Source organism: Psammomys obesus, unplaced genomic scaffold (assembly GCF_907164565.1).
Source record: "Psammomys obesus unplaced genomic scaffold, mPsaObe1.curated_primary_1811, whole genome shotgun sequence".
Classification (NCBI taxonomy): domain Eukaryota; kingdom Metazoa; phylum Chordata; class Mammalia; order Rodentia; family Muridae; genus Psammomys; species Psammomys obesus.
Genome location: NW_026596095.1, coordinates 13,201,722 through 13,224,255, shown reverse-complemented (window position 1 = coordinate 13,224,255; position 22,534 = coordinate 13,201,722). Strand labels below are relative to the sequence as shown.

At 39.3% G+C, this 22,534-nt stretch overlaps 1 protein-coding gene across 2 annotated transcripts in view; it reads right to left on the bottom strand.

Moving 5' to 3' along the window:
• The window catches only part of LOC129691974 (bifunctional heparan sulfate N-deacetylase/N-sulfotransferase 4), a 344,209-nt gene that overhangs the window by 180,550 nt on the left and 141,125 nt on the right, over positions 1–22,534 (bottom strand). For both annotated transcript variants that reach the window (XM_055628185.1, XM_055628186.1), the window contains exon 3: positions 19,890–20,044. In XM_055628185.1, the coding sequence (XP_055484160.1) occupies positions 19,890–20,044 (155 nt within the window). The remainder of the gene's footprint in view (positions 1–19,889; positions 20,045–22,534) is intronic.

The window sequence follows — 22,534 nt, the reverse complement described above, 5'->3', positions numbered from 1 at the left end:
TAGTTGTTCTTTAGCTTCTTTAGGACTATAGATTTTAATATTGGAAGTAGGAGAAGACAAGGAACAGGACAGGAACCTTCCACAGAGGACCTCTGAAAGGCTCTATCCACCAGGGTATGGAAGGACATACTGAGACTCATAGCTGAACTTTGGGCAGAGTGCCAGAATTCTTATGGAAGAAGACAGATATAGAAAGACCTGGAGAGGACAGAAACTCCACAAAGAGAACAACAGAACCAAAGTTCTTGGACCCAGGGGGACCTGCAGAGACAGATACTCCAACTAAGGACAGTGCAAATAGAGGACCTAGACCTCTTATTCAAAGGAATCCCATAATCTTCTCAATTTCCAAGTGGATTTCCTAGTTAGGGGAGCAGGGGCTGTCTTTGACATGAACTTAGTGGCCAGATCTTTGATCACTTCACCCTGAGGAGTGCACCCTTGCCAGGCCACAGAGGAATATGGTGCAGACAGCCTTGATGAGACCTGATAAGCTAGGGTCAGATAGAAGAGGAGGAGGACTTTCCTTACCAGGGGACTAGGGAAAGGTCATAGGTGGGTGAGACTGGGAGGAGATGAAGGAGGGGACTGCAGAGGGGATGTGAAGTGAATAAACTGTAATAATTAAATGAAATTTAAAGTAAGTTATGTGCTTTTTTATTTTTTCTTATTAATTACACTTTATTCATTTTTTTATTCCCCCATAAACCTCTCCCTCCTCCCCTCCCGGCCCCACCCTTCCTCCCCCTTCCTCATGCATGCTCCTCCCCAAGTCCACTGATAGGGGAGGTCTTTTCCTTCCTTCTGATCTTAGTCTATCAGATCACCTCAGGAGTGGCTGCATTGTCATCTTCTGTGGCCTGGTAAGACTGCTACCCCCTCAGGGGGAGGTGATCAAAGAGCAGGCCAATCAGATTATGTCAGAGGCAGTCCCTCTTCCCTTTACTATGTAACCCACTTGGACACTGAACTATCATGTGTTACATCTGTGCAGGGGTTCTAGGTTATCTCCATGAATAGTCCTTGGTTGGAGTATGAGACTATGGGAAGTTCCCTGTGGAAGGCCCAACCCAGGGACCTGCTGTGCACCAGATAGCCTTCTTTTTAAATTTATATTTTTTAAATGATTCATTTTACATCCATGTAGTTGCCCTCTCTCTCTTCTCATCAGGGTCCATCCCCTTCCTCTTTCCCCTATCCCCTTCCCCTAGACCTCAGAAAGGGGGAGTCCTCCTCCCCAGCCTATCATGTCTCATTAGGACTGCCTGTGTCCTCTTCCTCTGTGGCCTGGCAAGGCAGCCTCTCCAGGGAGAAGCGATCGAGGAACAGGCAACAGAGTCCATATCAACAACAGAGTCCATGTCCTGTTCCCCTTACGAGGGATTCAGTTGGATACCAAGCTGCCTGTAGGCTGCATCTGAGCAGGAGGCCTAGGTCCTCTCCATGCATGGTTCTTGCTTGGTGCATCAGTCTTCACAGTCAGTGTGCCCACCCTGCACCCCCACCCCGCACCTCTACCCTGCACCCCTATCCTGCACTTCCACACCCACCTCCCATATTTGTTGGCTCTGTTGGTCTTTTTGTGGAGCTCCAGTCCCCTCTAGGTCCGGCTGTCCTCCTACTCTTCCATAAGACTCCATGCTCTTTCCCCAAAGTTTGGCTATGATTCTCAGCATCTATTTCAGCCCCCTGATGGATGGAGTCTTTCAGAAGGCATTTATGGTAAGCTCCAGTCCTCTTCCCTCCTAACAATGGCTGCCAGATACCAGTGTCTATTCTATTTGCCCTTCTGGAGCAGAATTAAGCATCCTCCCTATGGTCCTCTTTATTATTTAGTTTCTTTAGGTCTGTGGATTTTAGTATGGTTATCCTGTATTATATGGCTAATATCTGCTTAGAAGTGAGTATATACCATGTGTGTCTTTCTGGGCTTGGGTTACCTCACGAGTTATCTCTGCTTTTTAATGAGATAATAATAGCCATGATGATGTCTGATAGTCTTTGAAACATTACTCACCAGAGATTTTATTAAGCATTAAAACATATACACAAAAGGTAGGTTGTAACTCTGGAAATCAATCTGGTGCATTCTCAGACAACTAGGAATAGTGCTTCCTCATGATCCAGCCATACCACTTCTAGGGATATATCCAAAAGAGGCTCAAGTACACAATAAGGACATTTGCTCAACCATGTTTGTATCAGCTTTATTTGTAATAGCCAGAAGCTGGAAACAGCCAGATGCCCTTCAACTGAAGAATGGATGCATAAATTGTGGTACATCTACACTATGGAATATTACTCAGCAATGAAAAAAAAAAGGAAATCATGAAATTTGCAGGTAAATGGTAGGACCTGGAAAGGATCATCCTGAGTGAGCCGTCCCAGAAGCAGAAAGACACACACAGTATATACTCACTCATATAGACATGTAATATAGGATAAACCTACTAAAATCTGTACATCTAAAGAAACTAATCAAGAGAGAGGACCCTGATTAAAATGCTCAATCCTTATCCCAAAAGGCAAAGAGGAAAGACATCAGAAGAAGAAAACAGGAAACAAGCTAGAAACCCGCCATGGAGGGCCTCTGAAAGGCTCTACCCTGCAGACTATCAAAGCAGATGCTGAGACTTATGGCCAACTGTTTGGCAGTGTGCATGGAACCTTATGTAAGAAGTGGGAAATAGTAAGGTCTGAAGAGGACAGAAACTCCACAAGGAGGGCAACAGAACCAGAAATTTGAACACAGGGATCTTCCCAGAGACTCATACTCCAAACAAGTACCATGCATGGAGATAACCTAGAACCTCTGCACAGATGTACCCCATGGCAATTTAGTGTCCAAATGGGTTACATAATAATGGGAAGAGGGACTGCCTCTGACATAATCTGATTGGCCTGCTTTTTGATCATCTCCTCCTGAAGGTGGAGCAACCTTACCAGGCCACAGAAGATGACAATGCAGCCACTCCTGATGAGATCTGTTAGACTAAGATCAGAAAGAAGTAGAGGAGGACCTCCCCTATCAGTGGACTTGGGGAGGGGCATGCATGAAGAAAGGGGGTGGGAAGATGGGATCGGGAGGGGAGGAGGGAGAGTATTATGGGGGAATACAAAGTGAATAAAGTGTATTTTTGAGAATATTTTTAAAAAAGTAGGTTGTACCATGTTACATTCTGAACAGTAAAAGAAAAAAAAATCATTTACAGAATTTTGCAGCACCACTGACATTATAATCAGTAAATACAGAATTTGAAATAAGATCTGAACCCAGGAGCACATGTTGATATAAGCAGCTGAATGTCAAGACCCACAAGGAAGGATTTTAATGTTTAACAATAGTCGATGTTTTGTTTCCTTCAGAAGAAAATAGCTTATTCTGTGCATTTTATACTGTTCTGTGTAAAACAAATAGAGTTAATAGTTAGAGAAAATACTAACTTGATTTAAAACGAGTAAATTAAATATTGTCAAAGCCTGTCATCTTGTCCCTGGAGTAAAACTGCTACAACTGCCCTGACAAAAACAGAGGTTCTGAAATATCTGAAATGGTACTTAGAAGTACATCACTGGGATGACTGCAAAACAACACAAAATAGTGTGAATATTTTTCAAATTTGTTCTTCTTACCAAAAATAATGATTACAGTATTCAAATCAGATAAATGCAATTACCAATAGATTAATATCAACCTTTCTCTGTTAATATAAACAGCTCATTTCCTGATGTTGGAACCACCCAACATACAAATGAATTGTGTAGGTAGCATTTTTTTTGGGGGGGGGTTTAAACAAACAAGTGCAGAAATGAAATCACCACTTGACAGGAGAAGGGCATTCAGTTAAAATAGCGCTTTTGAGAATGGGTGTAAGTATGCCATTACACTCTGCCAGGAAAATTAAATAGATAAATATGTCTTCTAGAAAAATTCTGTCTGAGGGGAAATTCTTAAGCCCACCTGCCAATAACACAAACAAATGAAGGACTTTTCATGATCTATCACATGACAAGGAATGCCATTTTTCTCTAAATCCTTTGCTAAGCAGTATGAATATTAATAGGTAATGAAATACCAATTCTAATTTGCAGCCAGAGAGTTTGTGCTGTTCTTCTTGTGGGCTTAGTGAAAATGAGAATTTATGAGAACCTTGGAGGCGTCTTGAATAAGCCAAGAACTTTATTAGACAATATTATCCCTCTTGTCAAAGGGTACAAATTCTTACCGTGAATGAGTTCTTAAAGAAGACATATACATGTTTTGTTTTATTAAACACTCCAATCAGCTCTCTGTATATGCACTGGGGATCAAGCCAGGGACTTGTGTATGTGAAGCAAGCATTTTATTACTGAAATATATCCCTACCCCTTTTCCGTAACTTCTTCAGCAATGGAAAGTCTCAGTCTTTGGGAAAATATGATTAAATATGTTCTGTTCAGTTATTAATTTGAAATCATCAAGGCATGTTCATATTCAAATGGCTAAAATAAGACATTGTTTAAATGACAGTTTTTGAATAAAGATATACAACTCATATTTTCATGTATTTTTGTTAATATTTCATAAATGAAAATTTCAACCCAAAGTCTTCTCATCCTAATTTTCTTAAATGAAGTACAAAACACTAACATGAACCTAATAAAAACTTGAAAGTTCAAAAGGCTGTGATAGAGACAAATTTTGAGTAGGATCACAGATCAATTGTGCCTGTGAACACTTTCAAACAGTAAAAAACAAGAAAAGGTATGACTATTAAACGTAAAAAGCAAGAAATATTATGATGTGATTTTGTTTATACTAATCACATAGATGTTTAAAATATTCTAAAATGCTTCAAAATTATATCAGCAAATAAATGTTGTATATACAGTAACAAAAGCTTTAAGTAGTCATGTACATAAGCTTCAAGTTTACTGGTTGATCTTCTTCTATAATCTTCCCACTGTGATTTTAGTGTGCTCTTTCTTCCAAAGGCATTTTTCTCATCATAGATTTCCAATGACTAGAACTGAGTGAATTTAAGATCAAGATCATGAACATATTCTGTTGTCGAAGCATTTAGCAAATACACTGCTCTGTCTTTTAGGGAAAAATACCATTAGTATTGAATTTCATTATTTAATGTTTTTTAAACAAAAATTACTTTTTCCCACTAAACTTTAGGGTTTGAAAATGTTTCTGTAAAAATTAACCAGAGAGGTTTAACAAACCAAGTACTTTCAAAGCCCTCGTGAGTTTTAATTTGAAAGCACAATCTGGGAATTACAGCACATTTGAGCAAAGTATCAGGTATTAAATATAAAAGGAAGATGGCAAATTAGGAACAGAAAATTAAAAAGAGCTGAGATTAAAGGATATTAAAAATGAGCTAAATTAAAATTCATTCATCCTCAGAGAGCAAGAAAAAGAGGAAGCAGATGTTGAGGTAAGAGTATAAGTGGAACACTTAGCAAAAAAAAAAAATAAAGAAAAAAAAAAAGACCCTATAGTTTGCCTAACCCCCTTTAAAAGATGTCACTACAAAACTTTCTTGACTTAATCTTTTATAATTTACTGCTAAAATATACATAAAGTATAGACAATAAAATGGAGAGAAATTATTTTATTAAATTCAAGAACTGTAGAACTTCAGAGAAGGTGGGTCAGCATTCATTTTTAGGAAGAGCAGAAGAAAGTTGGATTAAGGCCAAACTCCATATGACCAGCAACACTGGACCAGGGGAAAGGGCACCACGTAATTATTTCACAAATGCAAGTTGACAGCAGTCATCATGGAGTAGCAACTACTAGAAAGAAGACAAACTAAAGACTTCCGTGAGTCTATCAAACAAAAAATGGGCATCTGTGGCATATAAAACCAGTACCAGATGCTTGTGTCATGGGGGCAACCATATGACAGGGAGATTTTCTTAATCATAAATCCCAAGGTCCAGACTGTGTGCTGATATATTCCCTATAAAGAGTTGAAGATGGATTCATTGTGACAACAATAAAATACCAGGGAGTCTACTGCCATATGTCAGTCAAGATAAAGACAGTAGAGTTCCGACATTTAGAGGAATGCTATGAGGAACTCTGAGGTCTTTTCTCAGGAAACTCTGCCAACTGCTACTAATTTTTCTTTTAAACTAACTCTAGTAACCTCTTGGAATTGAACAAAGGCAAGAGATCAAATGAAAGGAAATAGTACATTATAGAAAGATTCATAAAAGTAGTGACTGACGTTGACACCTGTCCCCCGGCCCAGCTTAGAGTTGTAAAATTTTTAGCTCAGGTAGGTATAGCCAAAAGGACTGGACTCGCATTAGCTCTCAGCCTCATCTATGGTTTTCACCTTTGCAAGGCACCTCTCAGCAATCCTCTTGGTCCTTGTGCAGAGTTCTACACAAGCTAAGAGTTGCTGAGGAATGTGAAGCTCTATGTGCTATAGTCTCACTGATGAAGATCAGAGGGTACTCCAGAAGAACAAAATGTTTCTCACAGAGTTGTGGCTCCACCCCAGGAAAAGTGAACTGGGGAAATGAGAGACTACTACACCAAGCTGAGACTCAACTTATAAATCTGGATAGAATGTTGAGAAAAGCAAGCCCAACATTATTTCTGCAGGAGAGATTTTTTTACTAAGGAAAACAGGTAATAAGAGGAGAAAACATAAAGTTTAGGAAGAAAAAGAACACATAATTCAAATCCAAGGACACTTCCAAGATTCTGAATTTTGCTGTTGGTTAAAGAAGAGACTGTTTTTATTTTTAGATTAGCAATAAACTAAAGCAGATGCTTACTAGAGAAAACCAGGAAAGGACATTGAGAGGGGCATCCCAAGAGCCTGTAACTTCATAAATTGAGCTCAAATAATGTATTTATTTGTAACCTGAGACACTATCAGAAACAGCAGATACTTAGCTGGTCATCCCTAGAGGCTCACAGGTCAATAGCCATCACACAAAGGGTAGGAACTCAAGAGAAAGACACACATGTTACCTAGGCCTAACCCACTGTCTCCCCAAAGTGGTACTCTTCAAGAACCAACACTGAAACTACTCATGCCACATGGGAAAGGAATCAAAATGAAAACTCCAACAACGACTATTTAAAATGTTCAGTCTGTAACAAAAGTTAAAATATCTTAAAAGAAATAGAACAGTTTGATATAAGATAAAGCGTGGAATAGAAATCACCTTCAAAGATTTCATATAGTCAATTAATAAGGACTTAAATTGCTTAAAAGCACTAAAGTATGCCATAATCAAGGTCAAAGAATGTACAATGCCACCAAGTCCTCAACTATCAGTATGTTAGATAATATAATAAAGACCCAAATAGAAAATTTGGAGTCAAAAAGTACTGTTGGGAGTTGGTCTGGTTCTATGTATACAAATGTTAATTTCTGGGCCCCAAAATCTGGTTGCAGTCCAGACAAGTATATTCTCACATACATCAAATAATGTGTAAACTTTGCTTCCCAATATTCTACAAATAGCTCAATAAAATGGGCTGGACAGCCTGTAACAAGAAAAGTAGGTGGAGCTTTGTTTCCTGGGCTGGTAGTCTCAGGCAGGGTTCATGAGGCAATGGGGAACAAGCAGGAGAAGAAAGAGAGGAGGGAGAAAAAGATGGAGAAAGAGGATTTGAGCCGGTGGAATAGATCTAGCCCAGACAGGACGACTTATTGGCAAGTCACTTGGGGCAGTTGGGGCATTGAGGAATGAGGCTGGGACATAGCCAGACTAACTTATGAAATTAGTTTAAACCATACCTGCCCAGTTATTGTATTAAGGCTTGTTTAAATAAATCAGTAGGTATCTGTTTCAATTATTGGGAAACTATCAGAGTCAGGAAAAGCTTTATGGAATTTAAAAATTTACTACTACAATTTGGTGCCCTATGTTGGGTGGCAAAATATTAGTGGTTGTTTTAAAATTATGCTGCAGTTTCTCTCTTTACCCAAATAACTGAGACTGAACTATATTTATTTGACAAGCTTGATGGCACAATAACTGAGCAATGTTAATCTATTTTAACTCTTTAATTTGGCCTCCCCCAGCATAAATCCCTGAGATACTTGCTTTTATGGGGTTCCAGATGCTAGATGCTCCCTCCAAAGGTATCCTGGACCTCTTTTCATGGCTGAATCCCCAATTCCTTTCTCTCCCTCCTCCATTCCTGGCTGGGAAGAAATCCAGCCCTATTCTTTACCTTTTTCCCCAGTTACAGGTTGGCCTATTATATTTAACCAATCAGGAAATATTGGGAAGCAAAGTTTATACAACATCATTTGGTGGACATGAGAATGTTCTCATCTGGACTGCAACCAGATTTTGGGCTCATAAATTAACATTTTTATACACAGCACCAGACCAACACCCAACAAAGTACCATTATCCAAATGACACAAGAATTTGTTAGAAGATTCAACACAAAGTTTCTTTTTTTATGATAAAATTCGTTCTTATATTTAACTGAAGTGGCTGCCCTTCAGAAACATTGAACATGTAGATTAATTAGTAAGGTTTCAACTTTAGTAAGGACCTTTCTTACTGAATCTCACAGTAGGAACAAAAATACCCCATGCTGTACCACCAATCAATCAGAACTATACATTCATCTTCTCAACTGGGCAGGTGAGCCAAACAAATAGTCCAAACAATGCCTTGTCACTATTTTCAGACATAAACATTTTTTTTTCTTTATTAATTACACTTTATTCACTTTGTATCCCCCTGTGGTTCGTTCCCTCCACCTGTCCCAATTCGTCCCTTCCTCCACCCTCTGGATGCATGCCCCTCCCCAAGTCCACTGATAGGGGAGGACTTCTTTTCCTTCCTTCTGATCCTAGTCAATTAGGTCTCATCAGGAGTGGCTGCATTGTCTTCTTCTGTGGCCTGGTAATGCTGCTTCCCCCTCAGGGGGAGGTAATTAAAGAGCAGGGCAATCAGTTCATGTCAGAGACAGTCCCTGTTCCTATTACAATGGAACCCACTTGGATACTGATCTGCCATGGGCTATATCTATGAAAGGGTCTTAGGTTATCTCCATGCTTCATCAACCCTATATCTGACAGAGGGCTAATATCCAGTATATATAAAGAACTAAAGAAGTTAAACAGCAAAAAATCAAGTAATCCAATTAAAAGATGGGGTACAGAGCTAAACAGAGATTTCTCTGCAGAGGAATATCGAATGGCAGAGAAACACTTAAAGAAATGCACAACCTCATTAGCCATCAGGAAAATGCAAATCAAAAGGAACCTAAGATTTCACCTTACACCCATCACAATGGCTAAGATCAAAAACTCAAGAGACAACACATGCTGGAGAGATTGTGGAGAAAGGGGAACCCTCCTCCATTGCTGGTGGGAATGTAAACTTGTACAACCACTCTGTAAAGCAATCTCGTACTTTCTCAGAAAATGAGGAATAGCACTTCCTCAAGATCCAGCTATACCACTCCTAGGCATATATCCAAAAGATTCTCAAGTACACAATAAGGACATTTGCTCAACCATGTTTGTAGCAGCCTTATTTGTAATAGCCAGAAGCTGGAAACAGCCCAGATGCCCCTCAGTGGAGGAATGGATGCACAAATTTTGGTATATCTACACAATGAAATATTATTCAGCAATGAAAAACAAGGAAATAATAAAATTTGCAGGTAAATGGTGGGATCTGGAAAAGATCATCTTGAATGAGCTGTCCCAGAAGCAGAGGGATGCACACGGTATATACTCACTCATATAGACATATAATATAGGATAAACCTACTAAAATCTGTACACCTAAAGAAACTAATCAAGAGAGGACTCTTCCTAAAATTCTCAATTCCTATCCAGAAAGGCAAAGAGGATGGACATCAGAAGAAGGAGAAAAGAGGGAACAAGTCAGGAGCCTGACACAGAGGACCTCTGAAAAGCTCTGCCCTGCAGACTATCAATGTAGATGCTGAGACTTATGGGCAACCTTTGGGCAGAGTGCAGGGAATCTTATGAAAGAAGTGGGAAATAGTAAGATCTGGAGAGGACAGGAGCTCCACAAGAAGAGCAACAGAACCAAAAAAATCTGCTCACAGTGGTCTTTCCTGAGACTGATACTCCAACCAAGGACTATGCATGGAGATAACCTAAGACCCCTGCACAGATGTAGTCAACACAAAGTTTCTTATGACAGGAGAAATAATCAATGGATTAATAGAGATTATTAATGGGTAGATTAATAGAGATTATATAGTTTGAAGAGCAGAGAGAAAAGAATGAAGAAAAACATTCAGTATCACAGAAACAGGATTCTGTGTGAAGGGAAACAACATATGTAAGATGGCCCTACCAGAAACATTAGAAGAGAAGTAACTGATGGCACTTAAAGAACAGTATGTTCCAAGTCTTAAGCTTGATGAAAATCATGAATGTATATCCAAGAATATTCATGAACTCTAAAATAAACACAAAGAAATGGACAAACACAGAGTACAAATAGGTAAAACTAAGTACAAGAATACTTTGAAAGCAGTCAAATCAAACTAATTACATTAAAGAAAAGCACATTCAGGTTGACAACTAACTTGTCATAACTAGGCTTCCTGCACACACGTGGCCGATGGGCAGCTTGGTGTTCATATGGGATGCCTGGCAAGTGGAGGGGAACACTGCTTCTAATATGGACTCTATTGCTTGCCTTTGGATCACTTCCCTCTACCAGGGCTGCCTTGCCTGGCCTCAGGGGATAAAGATATGCTCAGTCCTGATGTGACTAGATGTGCTGGGGAAGGTTGGTATTGGGGGATGAGGGGGAGGGAGGGATAGAAGAGGACTGGGAGGAGAGGAGGGAGGGCACACCATTAGGATGTAAAGTGTGGTAAGAGTTGTAACCAATAATCATTTTAATCCAGGCAAAGCTACTTTTTAAAATAAAGATGAAATGAATATATCCAAATATGTTGTCAAACTTAGGGAACCCATTGCCAGCAACCTTGTCTTATTAGGGGGAAAAAAAGAGTTACAACAGGGCAAGCCATATTAAATAAAAATTCACTACCACAGGAAGCTTTCATAGAAAAAAATTTAGTAAGCCTAGACAAAAATGATCAGCTACTGAAAATAAACTGCCAAATGGACTAAATCAGAAAGGAAATTTGTAACAAATCAATTGTCTTGATAACTTAAAAAAATTTTCGCAAAGAGAATCTAGGGCCAAATGACTTCACTCGTGGTTTCCACCAAAATTCTAAAGAAGGATTAATACCAACTGTCTACAAATTATCCCCCCCCAAAAAAAAAAAATTAAAAGAGGGTGGATTCTTACCAAGTAATTTTGAGGCCTGTTACTCTTTGAGGAGAAAAAGGATTTTATGATAAAAATACAAGTTATTATTTGTTACTATATAGTCATGTCTTGTTTAATGATAGCTACATGTCCTGAGAGATGTGTTCTTACATGATATTGTTATGTGAACATACAATACCTAGAATGCCTACACAAACTAACACAGTCACATCATTTCGTGACAGGACTTACAGAATTACCCTCATAAATTAAGTTTGACAATACCCAAAACCTTGCTGTGTGGCATGTACCTAGAGAGGCATAACACACAGCAAAGTACCAGTAGAACAGTCAGCAACACACAGATGTAGGTTTTCTGCACACACCACAGCTAAGTGGCATTTGTTCCAGAAATGCAAAGCCAGCTTCCCAGCTGAAAATCAGTTAGTATAATACACTACTCAAGGAAGCAAGGGCCAAAAAAAAAGCAAACCTCACCTGGCAAACCCAATACCCTTTCATGATCAGTATGTTCAGCTAAGTAGGAACAGGCTGGGGCTTCTTTACTTGGTCATCAGAAACCACACATTAATGTGTTTAATGATGAAAGATGTGAAAGATGGACTGCTTTCCTTGAGCAGAAAAACAGGGTATTTGCAGTTACCAATTTCACTCAAAAAAAAAATGACCTAGAATTTCCAGTTAGGGAAACTGTAAAAGCAAGCAAAATAAAATGTGACTAGACTGGCAAAGAAGTATATCTGCCTCTGTTTGTTGAGGATTTGCTCTTACATACAGCCAACCCCAAGTAACCGTGAGAGCTCTAACATAAGAACCACCAAAACAGATGGCTATAATATATATGCTAATTGCACCTTCGTGAGCAATAGTATACAAACAAAATAAGTAATGTAACATGAAATCAAGAAACAATTCCACAGAGGGATAAATAGTCTCCCCAGGAAAAAGTACATTAATTGGTTTTCTAATCTCACCCTGAAAAGATAGAGACTGAACAAGATGTACTCATGTATTTAAGAGCACACACACACACACACACACACACACACACACACACACACATGTATCCACAATTAAAGAAAAAGAGGGTATGAGTCTGAAAAGAACATGTTCATGGGAAGATTTAGAGGGAGGAAAGGAGAAATTATGACATTATAATCTGAGAAGTTAAAACATTGCTTAAACAAAATAAATGAGAATCCATTGCCATTAGGATGATGGTAATTAAGTAAAGAGAGCAATAAGGGCAGGAGAGTTTGTTGTAAAGTGGGATTGTCCTTTTTCACTCGTGGGAGAATAAATGGTACCAATACTGTGAAACAACAGGGTAGTTATTAGGATGCTAATCATTGAGTTAGCATAGAACTTAGAATTTACCCAATCTCATTCCTGAAAACTACTACAGAGAAATCATAGTGTATTTCTATCATGTCAATTGTATGTGAATGTTCCCAGTGGTATTGTAATGATAACTTCTGGGGTAAATAAAATACATTATACCTGTGCAATAGAATATCATTTGAGAATGAATTAGAAGTCTCCAGCTTGTGTGATTCTTGGAAACTGTACATTAGTTAAAGGGGAAAAAAGAGACAACAAGTTATATGAGTTCATTAACTTCAACTGTTCAGAACAAGGAACTTAAAACAACAAAACTTGTCTTAATTCTTAAGGTTTATGTAAGATGGGAAAAGTGGGTGCTAGGAGGTATGAATAATTTTCCTTTTCAGATGATGATAAAATTAAGGTGAAGGTTGAACAAATGTAATAGAGCCTAGTGCAGATTACACTTTATATGTGTGAATTGCATCATGTGCTGATATCGTGTTAAGCATAATTTCTCAAAGTGATAAGGTGGGAGCAGTGATAAGTAGGGAGTGCTGTGGTAGGGCAAGATCCATGAGTTCCTAGGAGGGTCTGTGGGAATTGCAACGAATTAAATGAGAGAAAGGGAAGCACAAGATGAATCTAATAATTCAGGCCTTGGCTGTTACAATTGTCCTTAAACTTGCGAAAAGAGATTACATTTATTTCATGTTCAAATATCTTTAAATCAAATATCTTGTAATCAATGGTTAAATTAAATTAAGGGTAACAGCTTTGAACAGGATTCTCAACTTGGGGTGACATGTGACAAGCATTAAGCACAGTGACTTCAAATTATCTCTTTCTTTTTCTGTTGCCTTCTTTGTATCTTTTCTGCTTTGTATGAGATCGAGCTAGTGACTGGCTCTTCCTGCCAGTGTATGATAAAGGTGACAGGCAGGGCTTCTACTTGGATATTGGAAATGTCTTGTTCTCTGTCTCAGAGAGCCATCCTGTCATGATGTGATCTCTCTCCTGGAGGAACTCATGTGATCTGGAATCAAGGCAGAACTAGATACAATCTGATGGGAAAATGATGCCCTTAGCTGCCTCGCTTCGGAGGAGCTAAACCTTGTCAACAAACTTGAGCTTAGCAGTGGCTACCCTTCAAGTAAGCCTCAAGATCACCTGCCACCTCAGCTGTACCCTGACTGAGTCTCATAAGAGATTAGACTTTAAGCATCCTGTTAAGTCATAACCTCCGGAATTACACAGACTGCTGCCAAGTTAATGTAGGTTTTAGATGTTCACTGTGTGGGTAATTTACTATAGGGTGCTAAGTACTGAAGAAGCAGACACAAGTATTTCTTCTAAACGGCTGTGTGTTCCACAGACTCTCTCAAAAGCTCAACTTATAATTAAAACCTTCAGTTATTTATTGTGTTAGATATACAACATAAAATCTACCCCACTGAAGCATTTTAAGTGTCCAATGTATGAAAATCCGTTGCTTATAGAGACAAAGTTTTGCTTGGCAAAACTAAGATGGCTTTCTCTTACTCACCTGAACTGTCATGCTCCTCTGTTACAACCTCCTATTTTACCCTACCCCCAGTCACTAGCGCCTAACATCCCACTGGCCAGTTCTTTGAGTTTCATTTTTACAGATACTTGTGTGAGGGGTCCTCACAGTCCATACTGTCACATAGTGTGTAGTTTCCTCCTCTATTCCTCAGTGCTTCAGGTTGCTTGGTAACTCTCATTGTTTGACGCAAGTCATTTGTATGCTTGTGCATTCACTCTTCGGTATTTGAAAAGAATGTCTTATTCATTATTATTATTATTATTATTATTATTATTATTATTGGTTTTTGAGACAGTGTACTTGTGTAGCCTTGGCTCTCCTAGAATTGTTCTGTAGACCAGGCTGGCCTCAAAGTCACAGTGATCCACTTGCCTCTGTCTCCCTGAGTGCTGGGATTACAGGTATGCACCACAGCTCCCACAATCAATAATTGTTCATTATTGATTCTCCAAGATACATAACTGGGTCCATTCTGAAAAGTGATTAAAAATCTACTAAATCTTGTCATAATTAAAAACCAATGTTCTTGTATTTTCTTAATTCTCTATCTTAGACTATCATTAGTTGCAATCAACTTTTAAAACTTGCAGTTATTTAGTCATTGTGTGTATCAGTATGTATCAGACATGGTGCATGTGCTGTACGTAGAGATCAGAGGTCAACCTGAAGGAATCTGCTCTCCCCTTTAACATATGCGGGCCCCAGAATAAGGTTCAGAGCTCAGGTTTGGTGGCTTGCCCATCTCATCCACAACATTTTTAAACTCATGTATTTGTTGATTTTCACAAGGCTGCACGCTGTGTAGGGCAGCAAAGCTGTACCTTGCAAAGACTGACATAAAGCACTCTTCGACCATACTGTCCTACAATTCTGCCCCACTTCCTTAAATATAAAAGTTATACAGCTGCTTAAGAATTTTCCACTGATACTATTGATAGCTATTTGTGTTGGTGTGTGTGTGTGTGTGTGTGTGTGTGTGTGTGTGTTGGTGGTTGTATACATACGTATGTGAATAAGTACCTGTGTATGCTTATCTAGAGGCCAGAGGTGATGTGGAACGCCTTCTTTTACTGCTTCCCACATTAGTTTTAGAGTCAAAGTCTCTAACTGAACTTTCATTATAACTCACTATTGGTTGGAATGGCTTGCCCCTGAGCCCTGGCGATCTTTCTGGCTCTACCTCTCAGCACATGGATTGCAGATACACAGCTATGTCCTTCCTTACACATGGGAGCCCAAGATCCACACTTAAGTCTTCATGTTTGCACAAAACCCATTCTACCCACTGAGCTATCTCATTTGCCCCAGGTTCGCGTGTGAATAAGAATAACGTAACTGTCAGCATTTTCATTTAATGCATATTGGTGTTAATTATGAAATACGTATATGTAGGTTTCATAGATAGGTGTAACTTTTATGTAGCAGAACTTAAAACCTTTAACTTAAAGGATCTTCATTTACTTAATTTAAGCAAGATACTTTACTATTCAGTAAAATGTAGAGAAAAAGACATCATTATTGAAAATGTTAGCAGTAGAGACAAAATGCTGGTTCTTTTCCCTTTAGGATATTTTCTCATCTGAAATAATCAGTGGACTGAAAAGCCCCACTGGCTTAGAAACTTTAATGAGTGTGCATGCTAAACCTAAAACAACAAAAGACATTTTTTTCCCCACAAGTCTATTGTGGAATAAAAATAAATAATTCAGGTTTAGGCTACAGGCATTTTTACTCTGTGATTGAAATGGAGATGTAGGTTAAGTCAGAGATGATTTCTGGTCACTTTTTCATTAGCTGCTTTCATGTTACCCAATGTCTCTGGTTTTCTTTTACCTTTGTTGTCATCTTTTAGTGTTTGCCGCTGTTTACTGACATGCTCATGCAACCAAGTGGCAGCAAAGATCTATGACTTATTACAGAAGGTAACTTAAAAACATTTTCCTCTTCTCCTCTGTCACACTAAGCATTTTCTAAATCTTGATTGACTATACTGATCAATAAATTAACATCTTTCCGAAAACATACAAACACAAACATACACACTTAGCATATATGTTCATGTATGAAGCATGTACATGTCTATTTAATACATAGCTAATTTTGTGCTCATGGATTGAATACACATACACCACTCCATACAAATAGATTATAAGTGTTTGTGCTTAGCTTAAACATTGGCAAAGCTTTATAGTAGTAAAACTTCTTGAACAACAATGAAACAACAACCACCTGCTTAATGTGTTATTGTCATTATTTTAAAATATGTTCCAAGAGAAAATAAACTCTATTCAGAGAGATTTTAGAGTCCTACAGATATAGCCATTCTGACCGTTTTTTTTAAAACCTTTTTCTAAAAATAACATATCAAGGTCTTATTACTCCATTTGAATATTTTTTGTAGATGTAATGAAAACATCTGTTTTGAAACTGGTAAATCTTCTATCACCCATAGTCCCAACAAGAAATACTTTAGGAATGTTAGAATACAATCTTTAAAGGAAGAAATTAGTAATTTGGGTTTTTATGCATGTAAATGTTCATTTAGTTTGAAAATCCCTTTCCATAATTGCTACAGTTGCATCCAGCTGAGTAGTTCAAGATGTTCAATCCAAATTTGGGGACTGGTGTTGTCAGTTATCACAAATTTTAAAGCTGGAATTGATCAGTGGCATTATCTGGTCCAGTGCTTTCCTTTGGCAGATGAGTTGATGTAAATTAATTATCTAAAGAAAGTTTGTGGTGTAGCAAATGAAAAGCAGAGCCATTAGCATTCATGGGAAGAACATGAAGCATGAAGACATTAAAGAACTTGCCAACTTTATTAAAAGTGGTTACAAGCATTTGGAACTAATTTTTAGGCAATATCTCACTGGTCCTTTCTTCCCTGTGCTTTCTTCATATTGTTGAGGTTTTTCAAACTGTTACCTGGACACAGAAAGATAATTTTATAAGAAAGAAATGTTTTCTGACTCTGGAAAGCAATCAGATTGTCCTGCTGCGTTGGCAGGGAAGGCAGGGCCCTCAAGGACAGTACCTAACAGTTCTGAGGTTTGCAGAACTGAACTCTGGAAGGAAAAAGACAATGTCACTGCGATGTGTGTGTTTAGCAAACTTTATTTTGGTTGTAGTGTGTAGACTTTGAAATATATGATAGGATCACTTTTAAACAAAATATATTTATATATTTAAGTGCAGCTTCTAGCGTCACTGACTAAATAAATGTAATTTCTGTAAATGGTATCTGAAAAGCTTCCAATGTTTCATCACAAAGCTATCACATCAGAGTCTTTTTCCAGAGCTCTCAGCATGTCTACCAAAAGAGATATTACTCAAACAGGTGAATTCAGCCATTACGAAACATAAACTACAAATCCAGAGAGCCAGGCTGTTGAATAGCAATGGAGATGGAAAGATTTAAGACAAGCAATGAACATGCTTGATTTTCAAGGTAACCACAACAGAAGTGTTTGTTTTTGAGTGGGCTAACTGACTTAGAATGTTTATGGTGTTGTTTAGCAGTGCAGAATTGTTTAGATAGTGCCTACAGGTTAACTCTTTAATCAATCCACATATATGCGTGTAGTTACTTAAAGCACCATGTAACTGCACATTTGTCTGTGTTCAGAAAGGAGATAATTGGATGAACAATACACGTGGAAGGCTTACTGTGCTTTTCACTGTATTGTGAACTCACCGGTGCGTGTGTCCAGCAGTCCCGCACGGCAGTTCTTTCTACTCTCCTTATTTTTGTGTGTGTGAGACAAACCAAGACACAGAGGATTTAATCGATCTGTACTATACCAAGCAGACATTCATGGAAAGACAGAGTTCAGTTAAGGTGTGTTGGTGTCCTAATCCATGTTCTCAGTCACTGCTGGTTTTCCACATATGTGAGTGAGGACTCTCTTTATGCAAGAATGACTCTGTCCTGGAATCTTAAAGAGAAAAATAAAGTGCTCTTTTACGGTAGCAACAAGCAACTAGGCATAACTTTATGGGAGTCCATTGTGTTCATTTGAAGGCTGAGTTTCCAAATATGACCTTTCAAAACTGAACTATTCTACAATGGTGGAAATGAATGGAGAGCTCGCTGCCTTCAATTATATAAAGTTGTGTAGAAATGTACAGTATTTCCTTTATCCATTCTTCTCGGGGACGCTGTCTGGACCCGACCTAGGTCCTCTGCCTATATGTTATGTTTGTTTAGCTTGGAGTTCTAATGGAACTCCTAACAACAGTGAGGAGTGGGGACTGTTTCTGATTCTTTTTTTTTTTTCCTTTTTTTTTTAATTTTTCTTTTTAGTTACATTTTGTTAACTCTGTGTCCCAGCTGTATCCCGCTCCCTCATTCCCTCCCCAACCCCACACTCCCTCCCTGGTCTCCTCCCTGCCCCTTTCCAAGTCCCCTGATAGGGGAGGACCTCCTCCCCTTTCATCTGACCCTGTTTTATCAGGTATCTTCAGGGCTGGCTGCAAAGTCCTCCTCTGTGGCCTAACAGACTGCTCCTCCCCTGGGGGGGGGGGTGTCAAACAACCTGCCCTTGAGATCCTGTTAGAAATAGTCCGTGTTCCCCTTACTTTGGAAAACTACTTGGTTACTGAGCTACCACAGGCCACATCCGAGCAGAAGTTCTAGGTTATATCCATACATGGTCCTTGGTTGAGTGTCAGTCTCAGAAAAGACCCTGTGCCCAGATATGTTTGGTCCTTGTAGAGCTCCTATCTTTTCCATATCATACTAACTTCCCTTCTTTCATATGATTCCCTGCACTCTGCCGAGGGTTTGGTTATGAGTCTTTTGTCTGCTTCTGAGATCCCTTTTCCCTTCCTGGGTTGCCTTGTCCAGCCCCGATATGGGGGTTTGTGCCTAGTCTCATTGTAACTTATTTTGCCCTACTTGGCTGAGATCCCTGGGAGACCTGTTCTTTTCTGAAGGGAAATGGAGGAGTAGATCTGGAGGAAAAAAGAGATAGGAGGGGGACTGGGAGGAGGAGAGGGAGAGGAAACTGCAATCAGGATGTAATATATATGAGAAGAAAAATGCAATAAATAAATGAATAAAACAAACAAACAAATGTGTAATAAGCACTTTTTATTAGTTCAGATTATAAGAAGAGGTGACACCCCACCCGTAGTCTATGGGGATGTTGGACCTTCCCCTTATAGAAATCTAGAGGGAAAGTTTTGGAAATGCAAGTCTCAGGCCCTTCCAAATCTACTGAATCAGAAACAGTAAGCAAAGACCTACAATCTGTGTCTTGAATATTTTCATGGTGGAAAAAAAAAAAAAACTAAAGTTTTAAATAACTGCTGGAAATTTTCAATTTATCCATACAAACAAGAAGTAAGTTTTCAAACGTAATTATATATTACCATCACAAAATCGAGGGAATATTATGTGCCCTTTTAATTGTAGATACCACAACAATCCTTCAATAAGATGTCAACTTTCTGAACATGACCTTGACAATACACCACTTTTTATTGCCATGTATATAACCTATATGTTTTATATACTTAGATTCATATAATATGTATTTACAAATATGTGTAACAACATCATGTATGCCTGTACACACTTGATCCAGAATATCACAAAGCAATACATATTTAAAATTTTTTTTTGCATTCTGTTTCATGGGATTCAACCCAGTTGATTGTTCCAGAAGCTGTTATTAGATCACAATCATAGTGAAGAAATGCCACAATCAAATGTACTCACCAGGGCAAACTCTTTGTTGAGAATCATCTGCTCCACTAAAGAGGACTCATTGTGGAAGAGGTGGGGCTGCATGTGACTCCACATGTGAGGAAACCACCAGAACTCATCCACAGAGCTCAGCAGAAGGTCATCCCCTTCGTCCTCCTCTTCCGTTCCTGAAAAGCATGAAGGGACAATGCCTCTCTGTAAGATATATTTAATTATTTTTTATATTCTTTCTTTTTAATTTTTTTAATTTATTTTTTATTAATTACAATTTATTCACATTGTATCCCAGCTGTAACCCTCTCCCTCATCCCCTCACAATCTCGACCTCCCTCCCTCCCTCTTCTCCTCCCATGCCCCTCTCCAAGTCCACTGATAGGGGAGGTCCTTCTCCCCTTCCATCTGACCCTAGATTATCAGGTTTGATCAGGACTGGCAGCATTGTCCTCCTCCTTGGCCTGGTAAGGCTGCTCCCCCCTCAGGGGGAAGTGATCAAAGAACCAGCCACTGAGTTCATGTCAGAGACTGTTCACATTACTATGGAACCTACCTGGAGACTGAGCTACAATGGATTACATCTGTGCAGGTGTTTTAGGTTATCTCCATGCATGGTCCTTGGTTAGAGTATCAGTCTCAGAGAAGACCCCCGAGTCCAGATATTTTGGTTCTGTTGCTCTCCTTATGGAGCTCTTGTCCCCTTCAGGTCTTTCATCTGCCCCTTCTTTCATAAGATTCTCTGCATTCTGCTGAAAGTTTGGCTATGAGTCTCAGTATCTGCTTTGATAAGATGCTGGGTAAAGTCTTTCAAAGGCCCTCTGTGGTAGGCTCCTGTCCTGTTCCCTGTTTCTCCGTTCTCCGATGTCCATCTCATTTGCCTTTCTGAATAAGGATTAAGCATCTAACCCAGGATCCTTCTTGTTGCTTAGCTTCCCTAGAGGTACAGATTTTAGTATGTTTATCCTATATGATATGTCTAATATCCACTTTTAAGTGAGTATATACCCTGTGTGTCTATCTGCTTCTGGGATAACTCACTCAGAATGATCTTTTCTAGTTCCCACCATTCTTTTTTATAATTTTTGTTTTTTATATTAATTACAGTTTATTCACTTTGTATCCTAGTAGTTCCCTCCCTCATTCCCTTCCAATCTCATCCTACTTCCCTCATCTCTCCCATGCCCCTCTCCAAGTCCACTCATAGGGGAGTACCTCCTACCCCTCCATCTGACCCTAGCTTATCAGGTCTTATCAGGACTAGCTGCATTCATGGATATAACCTAGAATCCCTGTTCAGATGTAGCCCATGGAAGCTCAGTATCTAAGTGGGAATCCTAGTAAGGGAAACAGGGACTGTCTCTTACCTGAACTCAGTGGCTGGCTCTTTGGTCACCTCCCCCTGAGAGGGGTGCAGCCTTGGCAGGCCACAGACAATACAGCCAGTTCACACCATTTTTGTTGTTGTTGTTGTTGGTTTGCCTGTAGCTATCTTTGCAATGACATGCCATCCTTGTTAGCCTTTACTTGTGAATACCAAGCTCGTTTTTTGTTTGTTTGTTTGCTTGCTTGCTATTGAGGCTTTATTGTTTTTTTATTTTTTATTTTTATTATTAATTACATTTTGTTAACTCTGTATCTCAGCTGTATCCCGCTCCCTATTCCCTCCTAATCCCACCTCCCTCCCTCATCTTCTCCCTGCCCCTTTCCAAATCCAGTGATAGGGGAGGACTTCCTCTTCTTTCATCTGACCCTATTTTATCAGGTATCTTTAGGATTGGCTGCAAAGTCCTCCTCTGTGGCCTAGCAGGGCTGCTCCTCCCTTGGGGGGTAGGGAGGTCAAAAAGCCTGCCATTGAGTCCATGTCAGAAATAGTCTCTGTTTCCCTTACTAGGGAAACCCAAAGAAGATAAACAAGAAAGAAGACCCGGGATAAGATGATCAATCCTCACTTAGAAAGACAAATGGTATGGGCATTGGACTTGGAAGAAAACATGTAACAGGACAGGAGCCTACCACAGAGGGTCTCTGAAAGACTCTACCTAGCAGTGTATTAAAGCAGATACCAAGACTCATAATCAAACCTTCAGTAGAGTGCAGGGAATCATATGAAAGAAGAGGGAGTTAGTATGACCTGGAGAGAATAGGAGCTCCACAAGGACCAAATTTATCAGGGCACAGGGGTCTTATATGAGACTGTTTCTCCAACAAAGGACCATGTATGGATATAACTTAAAACCCCTGCTTGGATGTAGCCCATGGTAGCTCACTATCTAACTGGGTTCCCTAGTATAGGGGACAAGGAATATTTCTGACATGAACTCAGTGACTGGCTCATTGATTTCCCCCTCCCCCTGAGGGAGGAGCAGCCTTGCTAGGCCACAGATAAGGACATTGCAGCCAGTCCTGAAGATACCTGATAGGTTAGGGTCAGATGGAAGGGGAGGAGGACCTCCCCTAACAGTGGACTTGGAAGAGCTCAGGGAGGAGATGAGGGAGGGAGGGTGGGGTTGGAAGGGAAAGAGGGAGGGGCTATGGCTGGGATACAAGTGAATGACCTGTGATTACAATAAAATAAAATAAATAAAAAATATAAAAAAGAAACATTCAAAGTAAAGTTAATGCATAGTCCTTTTAAAAAAAAAAAGAAAACTAAACTAAACACT